Genomic DNA, 13,347 nt, shown 5'->3' on the forward strand with positions numbered 1-13,347 from the left:
CTAAAAGCTGGGAGTTGCATGGATTATCGTGGACGCGTGCATTCACTCGCATTTTAATTCATCTTAATGAATGCCTAGGATTGTCCCACTCTCTAACTCGTTCTCTCGTGGCTATTCTGATTCTTCTCCGTCTAATGGGCACACGTTTTAAATTTCTGTCGAATATTTTACTCTAAAATACACCTAGGAGGCATTCTAATGGAGAGTATGCAAGCTGAGTCTCTCAAATACTTGCTTACAAGAAGTAAAGAAACCATAAGGCCAAATTGATTTCTGTAGTACCTCCGTGTAAACATTTAATTAAAATTGTAAGTGATTTATCACCGCAAAATCTCCTCTTAGCCGAATTTGGCTCTTCTCTCTCAACAAAGGCATTTTAGAAGTCCTGGTAATTTGCAGTACTTCAATGAACCCGCTGCGATGATTGACTGACTGAACCCACCGAAGAGAAGTCGGCAATCTGACAAGCATGTCAAAACAACCCTGTTCATTGTCAATTTTAGTGCATTTGTAAGAAGTTGAGGGATGCATGGGAATTACTGCAGACGTAGGTACCAAATATCACCTTTTTTGTGCCAGAAGCATAAAAATTGCACGATTTTGAGTGGTGCGTTGTTTGTTTACAGAATATCGCAAAATACCGAGACTCTTTTTGGCCAAGGTGTCTGCATCTCCATCATCAATCATGTCAGGAGGAGCACCGGCAACTTCAACAGTCAGTTGGAGTGAATGTGCTGACAGGGTGGCGTGAAATGCCTTGTCAAGACATTCCCCTCCTAGACACAACACGTTTCAGCCTGTTGTCTAGGTATTGAAGGCGCACAGACAGGTAAGCTCTACTGAGAGAGTCTACTAAAAAGTCATGGCTTCGCACCCGTGCTAGCAGAGAGGTTTCACAATCAACCGACACCGTGGAAGACTGCTCATGCATTTGCTAGTAACATTGGACAAATTGCTTCTATTCTCCCATCCATTTCATCTCACAGAATCGGTCACCACAAGTCAGTTATGCAGCACCTGAGATTCCAAGCCTTGCTGATGTTCGGCGTAAATTAGTGATTCCTTGCTGCTCAATGGAATCGATGCAATTCGGTGTCTCGTAGGAACAGCGGCCGCCCTTTTAAGTCAATCTCTCAGGGCCCTTTTACCAAGATTGATGTTTGCATGGGAGACTGAAGTGGTTCCCTTAATCCTTTCTTTCGTCTACTTTCTTTCTGTTGTTACATTCCCTCCCACTGCCGTCGATGCCGCTGCTGATGCAAATGCAGGCGAGAATGATTGATCACCAGAACCGCACCTCGCGCTTGTTGCAGCAATCCAGCTATGAGACTGGTACTGCTTATCGTCTGGAATTTGGGCTGAACCGCCGTGAATCTGGAGAGGAAGACAGTGATGCAAGATTCGAAAGGAAGGCATCCTCTAAGGCAGCACCTCAAACTTGATAATCAGGGGAACTTCTGTCGGACGGCCTGCGTTGTAGTTACATCAGGAGGGTTGACTTAAAAGGGAGTCCTAAGAATTCCGTCAGTAAGGTGTTACAAATCATGATTTCCGACAAGTAGGCAAAGTTAACATCTGTATATCTTTATTAATTTAATCTCTGTCCTGACATTCTGCCTGCTTTTTCCAACCCCTTCAGAATTGATTTTGTCCCGACTTGTGCAACCACTCGCCAAGGTTATCAGATGGAGGTGAAGCTATAAACGGGTAAGAAATTCGTGCAGAATCATATCACTTTGACAATACGTGAGTGCCAACGTAGAAACTTTACCTGTTTGTATATTTCTCTTCTTCCTGTTCCACGAAGCCCTACTTTAAAGCCTCACCCTCTGTATGACGAGTGACGTTACCTTTGTTTTCATGAAGCAAATTGGAAAAAAAAATGCCGAATTTTGCCAGCTTAGCTAAAATACTCCAACTTACTAGAAATATTACTTGACCTATTATGAAATGAGTCATTAGTTTTAATGTTACCTGACATTCTACCTCACATTAAAGCATTTTCCCCTATGGTGGGATATCTGGCCAACATAATTCAGACACAACAAACCGGACATTCGTTTTTTTGGCTAAAATTCAGGTATTTTTGTGTAAATTTACCTTATAGCATGTGAAAGCGCAAAATTGTGTTTTATTCAAGCAGGCTGTTATCAAGTCCAATTCATTCAAAGCAGAGAATAATTTAAAACTCTCAGTGACTCTTTAGCAAGGTTAAATTTAGAATTTTACTTAGATAAAAGCTTGAGGCCAAAAAAATGGTACCTCAACTCGGCCTCTGCCGTGGTGACATGGCGATCTGTCCACCTCCCAGTCCTTCCGCGCTTAACGAATATCGCTTCTACCATCGTATTCACATCCTCGGACCGAGAAGCCCCACTAAAGCCATCAAGAGCTAATTATTCTGCGTTGCTGTCACTTGGTTGTGATCATTGGGTCAAGTGTGGTATTTTTGCACACAGACACCGCAAGCGACCATGGGACGTGTAATAATAGGTCTAACGCGCTCCCCTAACCTGCCATTAACACAACCCCCTTGGTACACATGGAGGGAGGACAAAAGATTATGGTGTATGCATGACCACAAATGCCACTGGTCTGTGCGTGTGACACACCGATGGCGGCCAGTGAAGCGTCTCATTCGCCCATTCCGCCACGAAGCCTCGCCAGTTGTCTGCGCGGAGATTGACAACGAAAGTCTCCTCTCTTACTCTCTCGCTCTTCCGTCTCGCCCCTCCTCCCTCTTCCTCCCTCCTTTGTTCAACGTAGCACTGCATGACAGTTGTGGAGAGGCGAGGAAAAAAATGCAACCGGTGGAAGTTGTTGGAGCGTTGAGTTACCCTTCAACAGTAAAAAACACATACACAGTTTTTTGCATCGTTTATTGCTTCGCTTATTTTTCTGCTGATGACTAGAGGTGAAAGTATAACATTATTTAGAGGGGAGTAAAGTATTCTACAATTGTCATGACTACAGTTGACGGCTTCATTTTAGTTCCCGAAATTTTTGTTTCCAGACATTTGACCTCTACCATGCACCGACTAATAGCTTCCAAGGCGCCTTAAAATATTTCGGTGATTAATTAAAGCAACCGATGTTGAAACTCGAAAAAAATGAATGCCTTCTATGTTGACTTGTTTCACAGTCTTTAATTAGAAAGGGGGAAATCCAGTTTTTGAACCTAGGTGCACCAATTTGTGTGTCGTCGATGAAGAACTGTTTGATTTACTGACAATACCTCTTTTGAAAGGAAAATATTTCGATCCGCAGTGGGTTATTCCGATTAGATTGTCAGTCAGGAGGGTTTTTGACTGCCGCACTGTAAATATTCAAGTCCACAAGTTCACTCCGAATGCCAGATTTTGATAGGACGTGGGAAAATTTTTGACTTATTTATTGGGGAAATTTACAACTAACATCATAAAAAGGTTAAGTTACTTTTACTAAATGAAGTATTTAACAAAGGAAAGGTGAAAAAACTGTGCATTTTTGATTATGCTCTGAGGTTACATGCATCTGGAGGTTCCTCCATTCTTTGGAGCTTTTCGCTTTCGTCTCAAAAGTCGATAATTCCACTTGGCATTACACTGACAAGTGTGGAAAAGAAATTCCCTCAACCGCCTGCTACCTTCGAAGGATATTTTTCTTCGAATTTCAGGAGAGGCTGGCAATGTAACATTTACTAGATAAATTTGAGGTTTAGCTAATCTTGCTTGCTACTAGTTACACCATTCTTTTGACCTATTTACAGCTGTGAAAGAAGCCTGAATCCGCCTGTCACCTGTCAAACACCAGTTAGAGGCCATACGCCGAATGCCATCACAAAACGGAGACGTGGCAATTCGAACCCAGGCGTCAGATTGAATTCAGGCTCCAAGTGGTTGGATAAATTACTAGCTGTATTAGAGACATACTAAGGTAGTGTGGGGATTCTGCTGGACTGAGCAGTCACGAGTGTTGCACAATAGGGCTGTTAAAAAATAAACTCGTGACACAGGTGGGATGGGAGATGAGCCCTTAAATTAGTCTACATCACCCTATAATTGTAGATTAAAGGTAACCGAGCAAACATAAATAGTTTTTTATGACACGGAATAAAAAAAGCCTTTTAAGTCAAGCTTGAATGTAACGCGTATTGGAAAATTTTATGGAAGAGCGAAAAGAATGGATGCGAATACGGTGTGTGATGGTGAAGAAAGGGCAATCATACGCGACATCTAGGATATGAATGGTTACTACAAATGTGCACCTTTTATATTTAGGGAAGAAGGGAAGCGATGTTTCCTACCTGACTGTGTTCTGTGCCTGCGTCCACCTCGCAAACTGGTGGTGTCACTGTGTAACGAAGATGGTTGTAAAAAGCATCCTAAAGGAAGATTTTTAAAAAAGAACAAAATCATCCTACTTGGCGTGGCCCAGAAAATAATCTTTTTGGCCCTCGAGTTGGCAGATCATTAATAGCCGATACACCGACAAACAAATAAATAACCCTGTAGCTCCTTGACACTTCCCTGAAGATAAACGGAGGCACAATACCAGGATGGACTATGCGTTATCTATGTACAGATGGTACGATGGCCACATCGCCCACCGTAAGTTCAAAAGCAGAGCCTTAATGACCCTCCGGAACCAAAAAAGCAGAGTCAAACAAAAAAGTGATGTATTACAGTAAGTTAAACGTTTAAGAAGAAAGTAAACATGCTTTACAGAGACAATTAGGCCGATTGTTATCAACAAGCGCGGAGACGAGGATGCAATCATTAGCTTCCTATCACAAATTGGCCAGAGAAAGACATGGTGTGGAGTACATGAAGATTTACAAATAATAAAAGTTTTGTGGAGGATTGGCACATATCTCCTCCCTTGGAAATAGGCGGTTTCCACTCAGCCAAAAGATTGGTTTGATCTGGCCGCTTGAAGCCCAAAATTTTATTTAACCAAACGTTCACCACATCACAGTTAAGCCTTATGACTTGTCAGAGAGAGAATCTAAGCATTTGTAATTTTTTTAAAAAAGAAAAACTCTACCAACTCTAAGTGTGTTACTCCCTATTATTAAACATCCTTCAATAAATCCTGCGGGAAAACTTGTAACATAAAAACCGAATAAAATTCGCATTATGAATAAGTTTTCACGTACTAAAGAAGTGGAAAAATAATGTGTTGTTTAAAAAAACTTTCTTTGAGGAAAAAAATTGCAACGTCCATATAAAAGCGGTGTCTTTAGTTCGAAAATGATACACAAGAATTACAAAAAAATTCACATTTTTGCATCACGAACTCTTAATAGTTTTCTTTTTCCATTTAACATTAATAAGCAATTGATGAATTTTTCAAAAAGAATGTGCACTCTTCCTATCCCTTTTTAGAAAAAAACAGCTCAATTTTGAATCAAGCATAAAATTTGCTTGTTTAAAAAAATTTGTTTAACCTAAGATAACAAAAAAGGCTTTTGGCTACTCACTGTCTGCCTCTTGAAGTCACTTTCTAGGAGGCATCATATTTGGCTTAAAGATTCCTGATTTTGATTTTTACACACTAACGGGAAAACCTTTCAAATACTTTTTCACTTTGCACTTGTTTAGTACTTAGGACTTTTTTGTTTAACTTTACCTGGTTGTGATAAGCCCTTGTGCAGTTACCTGTGAATGTTTAAATGAAATTAGTAATCTGAATGGTCTCATCCATCTTTAATAAATGTCATATATTCATGCAAATGACATCCCAAATCCACCGAAAACTTCTGTGTTGTACTCATTCACAAAGAGTTGCGTAATTAGACACCCCAATTGGATAAATATGTCCTTCTTCAGTCAATTAGGAAGGAGATAATTTAATCCGAAAATTCGCCTTCTTCGCCTTCTGCTTCTCTACCCACCATTTTTCTTACTCAACCGCGACAGCTGTTTCTCTGAAGGCGACGACGGTGCGAAGGAAGGTGAGGAAGAAGGCGCAGACGAGGAAGAAAAAAGAGAAGGTAATTCATCATTTAAAGCGTTTTTCTTGCTAATTTAAAAGCGTGTTGAATGTGCGTGCGTGTGTGGTTCTCAAGACGGTGGGGACGAGTAGAGAGGAGAAAGAGGTGAAGATCGGAGGGAGGCATGCCTCCTCAAAGTGACAGCGCTCCATAAGGCTGCTTGACAGATACACACAGCGAAAGAGGAGGAAGGAAGGGATGGGCTCACACATCTGCCCGGATTAAACGCAGCTGTCAACTAGGCAGTGGGCAACCACGACGTGACACGCGAACCGCAAATACATCTCGCTCTTGTTTTCTCACTATCCCTCTCACGGTCCCACTTTGACTGACGCCTTCAGTTGCGCTCTAAAGGTCCCGACACCAAAACACGTGTGTGCCACTGCGGAGAATTTGAATTCCACCCAATGACAAATAACAAATCTTGGTGTTTTAGATTTAAAAACTGACTCAGGAGTCAGTATAAATAAGTTTACTGCACTTAAATCTAATCTTTGCAGACAAAACACATTTTAAAAGACAGGAATGCAGCTGAATGACATTTGCTTCAATTGGGTTTAGCATCTGGCGGCTCTTTTATTCTCCAGACATTTGATCTCTTCCATAGTGACTTGTAGCTCTCCTCGCGCGGTCTAGGCTACAAGTCTGTCAATCACCTCTGTAGGTGCTTTAATGCAACCACTTACAAGTTCATATCTTCTGAATTAAGTCGGGTGTGGCAAATACCAGATGAGCACGAAAGATAGAAACACTTCATCACGGCTTCATAATAATGGTCCCCTTCCAACGGACAGTATAATGGCTTTTAAAATGTCAGGTAACAATTTATAGTTTATTAAGTAGTGCGCTAGCTAAGCTTTTGGTGTAAACAGGCATTGATATTTTCGTATCCCTCAAATAATGGTATAACACTTAAAAAAACATTTGGCCGTCCACCTATAATAAATCTAATCACATGACGGGCTATATTTGGTAGCTTTCAAGGCCTTTAAACTCTCTGAAATATTAGAATCTTGGGGAGCTATTTTTCTATGATTTATTACAAATGTAAAGCACTATTGTGATTTGACATTTGTTTAATTGCACATTTAGCTGCCCGGGCACTTCAGTCTTCGTGGGCTGCACTTCCGCTTGGTGTTGCCTTCCGGAAATGAAGATTATTTCCCAACCCCTGCTTACAATAACGATAAACCATTCTTCCACATTGATACGCCTTACTATGGCTTCAGGTGGGGGAGAAGGCTATGGGCACTCTAGCCCTTTATCCTAAAAGTCACATTAGTAATTTATCAGCCATTCCTCCGCTGAATAGCAGAAATCGCCTTTCCAAAGAATAAAGGCGGAATTATCATTTTGCAAAGTTAACTGAAAATGGATTTTTTTTTCCTTAATAGAATGCCGAGCAAAACCTTAGAATGAATTCGCTCTGAAAATCGTCGTTCTTGCTTGTATTTAAACTATTCAGAATTCCAATTTAATCGAAAAGTAGCACTTCAAATGAAGCCAAAATGTCATCACTGGCAAGTGGCATTTCATTTTACTATTTCACTTCCAGAAATTGAATAAATTGGGCCAAAAATTGAATTTTTATGGTGCCACGCGTCTATTTATTGATTAAAGGCCTAAGGGAAAATCGATTAGCGGCGGATCCAGCGCCATAAGGCACCGAAACTCAGGAGGAGGGAGATGAAAATGGGGAAGGAGAACAGTCTAATGGCAAACAAACTTACTAAACGGTGGATTTTATAATGAAAGGAGTTTATCTTGAATTGAATGCGGGAGAGATGTATTTGCATGTCAACCGTTTGGAGAAAAATACTTCTGAAAAAAAATTATGTATCTGAACTACACTTGCTTCCTGCAATTTGTTACATCACAAAGGCACTTTAAGCTAATCTAAATATAACTCTCAGGAAGGAGAGGTGAAGAGGAAATCATAAGTAGTGTGTGATGGCGGCAGCATCATCGATGCGATGGCAGACCGACAATCCAGCTAAGAAGGATACTACTGAATTGATGGACTGTTTTGCCTTCATGAATGCCATTTCATCTCATGCCGATAACTGATGGCGTAGATTGGATGTTTTGCCAACCAACGGAGTTGTCATTTTTACATAGCCAAGCATGCACTTGTCAATACCAAAATAATTACAACACTTTATTCCTTTGTTCACACAATAAATAGTGAGAAATGTGAGAAAATTCTTAGACGGAAGGGCACTGATAAATAACACCTTTTCGAGGGAACACACCAAAAATGGTGACCTAGGAAGGACTAACAGAGAAATAATATGTTTTGTCTTTTCTTTTTTATCCTTTTTTGCGTGGAAATCATTGTGATTTAATTAGACCGTTGTCAATTATAATTTTCTGTGGACACCGCGAACACCTATCGCTCCATCTAGCATCATCCTTGATTAACCAAATGACTGCTGTAGATTTCCTTATTTCTCGTGCATTTTCGTTCTCCAAAAAGTCAAATTTTCCTTAATGTCAACTTAAACGGATGTCTCCTAACCAAAGCAGCCCAAATTAACTCAGTATTTTGATTTGTTTTCCTAAATACTACCGTAAAACTAAGAACTATTTGCTAAGCAAATGAAGCATGGTGTTGAGAATAAATGTTTTAGAGGTAAGACGTTTGGATACTGGATATTTTTCAAAGTCCCACCTTGGCATTTCCGTGATCGGCGAAGCTGATAATTCCCAAGGCATGAAAATCTCACCGTGGTAGTTAATCATTGCCCAACACAATGGGAGGAAGAAATTCCCCTAATCTGAGTAAGAGGAATTTGAAAAGAGGAAGATTTTGGAGGTGAGGTGGAGGTGGTACTGGAGCTGGAGGTGGCAGTGATTTAAGTGCTTGTCACTGGATGTCACTCAGTGCATTAGCAGCATCGGCTCTGCTTCTGTTGCTGCCAAGGATACAATTTTGACTTTAAAAATGAATTCACCATTCAAATTCAAGCCTACTTTGGATAGGGTTAAAGAAAATGGCAAAAGGGGTAAGAGATGTCCATTTGCAAAGGTGATAGCCAACGGGTGAACGGGGGAGAGACCAAAGCTTCGAATTTATCAGGGCGTGATGTATACACTTTTCCGTATGACGATCCACTAGGATGTAGCATAGCGTTGTCTACCTTATCTGTAGAATCTTAAATCCTCCTAGTGTCACACTAATTTCGGTAGTGTAAAATTTCTCCCGCTTGGGGTAACTAGCTAGAAAACGAGCGCTTTTCCTAAGCTCGAAGAAGTAGATGTGGTATTTTGCCCTTCTGCCTTCGGAGTCAAATCCTCGGATAGAGAAGATTGAGCAGAGGATGACATCTTGCGTTTGAGTAGTATAAATAGGGTTCGTAGAATTTCAATGATCATAGAGCACCGTCTGGGGATTGGTGACCGCGGCAGTCAGCCACGAGGTTGGTTTAAACTGCCAACTTGCCACCTAAATGGTAAGATAAGGTTAAAATGAAGCACTTGTGGCAAATTGAACTTGCTTACTTACTTACCTAGAGAAGCTCCGTTGAAATGGTTTGGAGGAATTGTTGTGTAATCAATCATGGTTTTAAGGATTTTTAGTCTGAGGGGCTAGAAACTGGAGACCAGTTTCAATAAAAGTGCTGCATAATTAACAGGATATTTCTGAGGTACCTAGCAAAAAAGAGTTCCCTTAAGTAAACTTTTCTAGGCACTTGGTGGGTAGAAATCAACCCAGTCAAAGTGAAATGCTACTTAGGTAGGTGAATTTTTTTACCTAACGAAAAGCGTGCCGTGTATCATGCTTTAAGACATTTCAGAATGTCCCCATTCCTCATCAGAGCATTGTCAGAAGAGCAGGGGACCTAAAACTTGGTTTTTTTTCAGTAGCCAAAAATTATTTATTCGATTTTATATTTTCCACCCCACAGACAACCTTGAGTGATGATGAAGTAAAACAAATCAAAATGACTCCAAATTCAGAATCTCATTAAATTCAGTCTATTGACGAATTATCGTTGGGTAAAACAAAGCGGACTTTAGGCATTTCAAAATCCTCCTCCCCTTGCCCAAAAAGCATCTTGCCAACTTTACTTTTTTTAACAACAACTCCTTAGGGTACAGGTCGTTAAATCCCAACCCCGTAAATGACGTCTGATCGAGTATGCGATAAGTAGTCTGTTCAAGTTTACATGAAACGTGAGAAAAGAAAACGGAAAGTCTTCTTTAAATCACACACATAAAAGAATGCTAGAGTGGAGTGCGAATCCTCAGCAAGTTTATGAGGTCCTCGGGGGTATTTTACTCTCTTTTGACGGGAACTCCTAAAGCCCTTTTAAGTTCTCTTAGTTAGGGCGTTATTTACTTTTAATTTTTTCCTCACTTTAAACACAGAGCTCCCTTTCTAGTTTCTTTTTTTTTCCTGGAGCGAAATATGGAGGAAATGCATGCACTTAAGCAAACCGACTGTTCAGAACCCATTCAAGTCTACTGACATTTCCTTTATCTGTATTATCGTAGGGGATGAGTTTTGGGTAGAAAACAGACTAAAACATCAAGATTGTTATGCCCGCTATTTTCTGGTTTAAAAGAGTAACCAGTTTCCGAGTTTGTGGGGATATTGTACCAAAATTTATCAAAGTGGTGGTCTGCATCAGGTCTATTTATCTAAACTCTGTAGCCGTCTTTGCTCGTCAAAAAGTGGCTTCCTTACTACACACAAAGATAAAATTTTGCCAAAAAAGTAAGGATTTGGAGTAGCTGAATGAAGGCGTGAATATCTTTTATCCTAGGATATCTGGAACTACTAAATACTTGATCTGAAGTACAAACTTGACTAAAAGCGTCCCAAAAGCGAGCGTATATTTATAATATAGTTTTCCAACTCCATTTTTAAGCTTTCACTGTGGGAATGGAAATCTCTGGTTCATTCACACCAATCCCCAAATTTGTGGGTGCGTGTGTGGCGTTACTCGTTCCCATGTGTGGCCTCGAAGTGGTACACAGGATGAGAGGGCGAACCCCCTCCCCTCATTTCCTCGACCCTCCCCAATCCGAAATCAGGGCTCACGCATGGAGCACTGTATGCATGTGTATGGGTAGAGGCAAATTTATAATTAATTGCCCCTGATTCGGTCAAAAATAAATACCTACCCTACCCCTCTCCCATAATATGTCCAGTTGCCCCAAGCCAATGCTGATCTACATGACCGTTAAATATTTCATCAGGAGTGGTGAATGGGGGTTGTTGACTGATTTATTAGCATGCTGAAACTTTTTTTTTCTATAAGTGAAAGATGCTCTTTAGAATTTAGTATTTCTTTCCTAAATTCTGTCTGTAGAATCCCTATTCCGAGCTACTAATTTGCCCTAGCATACGGCGTATTACCTCGCAAAGTGCTTTCAAAGCTCATGCCAATTTTATCAAACCTTCATTTTTCTGCATTTAGTCACAATTTGGTTCATTAAAAACACCTTTTCCAAAATTGCAGCTCTTATGCCGGTAAAGTTTGGGCAGTCTCTAAAGTAGACTTTATGGGCCGTATCTTTGACACCACTTAATTGGTGCCATTTATTTGCCATTTTGACGTCAAAAGGGGCTTACATGATTTATGTACTGGAGGAAGGTGCTTAATTTCTTCACCCACATGCGTACAATGATAGATAATGATAAGAATTTCCCACTTTTTAGGATAACTCGATGACAGTGACATTTTATTGATTGACCTCTTGGGTCTCCTGAGTTATGTGACGCATAAAAGGAAATATGGCTGACAATCGTCTTTCTCTGAGCTAAATTTGAGACCTAGCTGTCTTCTTGAAGTCTGTAAAGAAAGGATAAGCGTGGAAGAGAATGCGAATCTTGGAACGACTCGCAGCACACAAGGGTAACCAATTGCCCACCTTTCCTCATTCCATCATCCCTCTTTTTCCCACTTATCTATCCCCTCTGCCCCGTGAATGCTATGGGATCGAATTTCAAATAAGTTTGTTGCGTTAATGTACCTCCCAGCCTTTCTCTCTCTCTCTCTCCGAAAACCATTTGTGCCTTACCACTGCAACAACTGCCGCCCGCTCTCAATCGACAACGAGGAGATGAAAGTGACATGCTCGACCAACTATGCGGCTTTTTATGCTTGAAACACGGTCAAATTCACTTTCCTCCAGCCATCCCATGCATTCTGAACAACTAATACGGAGAGATCAACGTCTGTGGGGCCTTGCTGCTCTGTTCAAGGGCATCAGCCAAGCCAACCACACTTACTAGCTGCCAGAATACTTCTTTACCAGCCAAGCTAAACTCCTCAGAAAATCAGTGTACCATTTATACTTTTTAGGGGATATTTTTGAAACACGTATAATCCCATTTAGTCCCATCATGCGCATGCCATACTACCTGGTCGGAAATCGAGAATCTGTTGTATTCTCGAAATGCCCGACTGTAACGCATCTCGACTCATAATTAAATATATCACCTGACGATTTGTACTTTGAGAGTGAGGGTTGAAAAAAGGAAAACGCATGAAGTAAAACCCACCACCTAGTCTTGAGACTGAAGTACAGGTGCCGCGTCAAATGTGTCGGAGGGATGCCACACCTGATCAAATTATGAATGGAATGCAAGACCAGTGAGGTGACCTCAGTTCTGGCGAAAGTGACACCTAAAAACACCAGCGTTTGGGTATCATCCCAGCTGCGGCTACCTCAGACTTTCTTTTGCCTTTTTTTATTTTCCCAACGAAGGAGGAAGCGTCAACCCTTCGCCGTTTCCTGTTGCGGCGCTACAGCGACCGCAACAGTTGGGACTTTTTGTAGAAGGACAAAAAGAAGGCACAATTTGACGCCCAGCTCTTCTGTTTACTGGCACATTTACGACCAAGTGCCGACGCTAGATAGTAGCCTAGCTGTCTAGTTTGCTTTTTGGATCCCCACAATCACACACACACACACATACACACACATACACAATGGAAGTATGAAGAAGTCAGCTGAATTTCTGCGAGAAAACAACTTTGAAGGAGGTGTATGAATATCAAACATTAATTCCGGTACATTATTTATCTCCGATATATCTCCACACCGGTTAAGCTTTCTGGCCTTCAACTGTGAGACAAATCGGGTGGGGGTACCACCATGTAATTGAAATGTGTACATCCATGATCATCTTTGAACTGTCTCAACCTGATTGTCAAAGGCTGACTCATTTACCCTCTCTACTGCAAGAAATCAAAGTTCTTCAGTACATATTACAAAGAAAAAATTTAATTTGTTCCTCCGAAAAAACTTGACTTATACATGACTCGGAGACGAACCTCTGTCAGTACATTTGATCAGGCAAACTGGTGATCTTGTGTAAAAGTGGTGGCAAAATTAAAGTGATTTTGGCAAACGAACCA

At 40.8% G+C, this 13,347-nt stretch overlaps 1 protein-coding gene across 1 annotated transcript; it reads right to left on the minus strand. All coding sequences in view use genetic code 11, as the record gives it.

The window, feature by feature from the left end:
• Nucleotides 1–1,203: 1,203 nt before the first annotated feature.
• On the minus strand, nucleotides 1,204–6,186 carry EGR_05369 (hypothetical protein; the record flags this gene model as incomplete). The annotated part of the gene is made up of 4 exons (XM_024494618.1): nucleotides 1,204–1,374; nucleotides 2,613–2,768; nucleotides 4,286–4,363; nucleotides 6,052–6,186. The coding sequence occupies 4 exons, from the start codon at nucleotides 6,184–6,186 to the stop codon at nucleotides 1,204–1,206; spliced, it is 540 nt and encodes a 179-aa protein (XP_024350945.1).
• Nucleotides 6,187–13,347: the final 7,161 nt, after the last annotated feature.

Source organism: Echinococcus granulosus (assembly GCF_000524195.1).
Source record: "Echinococcus granulosus chromosome Unknown EG_S00039, whole genome shotgun sequence".
NCBI classification, from domain to species: Eukaryota; Metazoa; Platyhelminthes; class Cestoda; order Cyclophyllidea; family Taeniidae; genus Echinococcus; species Echinococcus granulosus.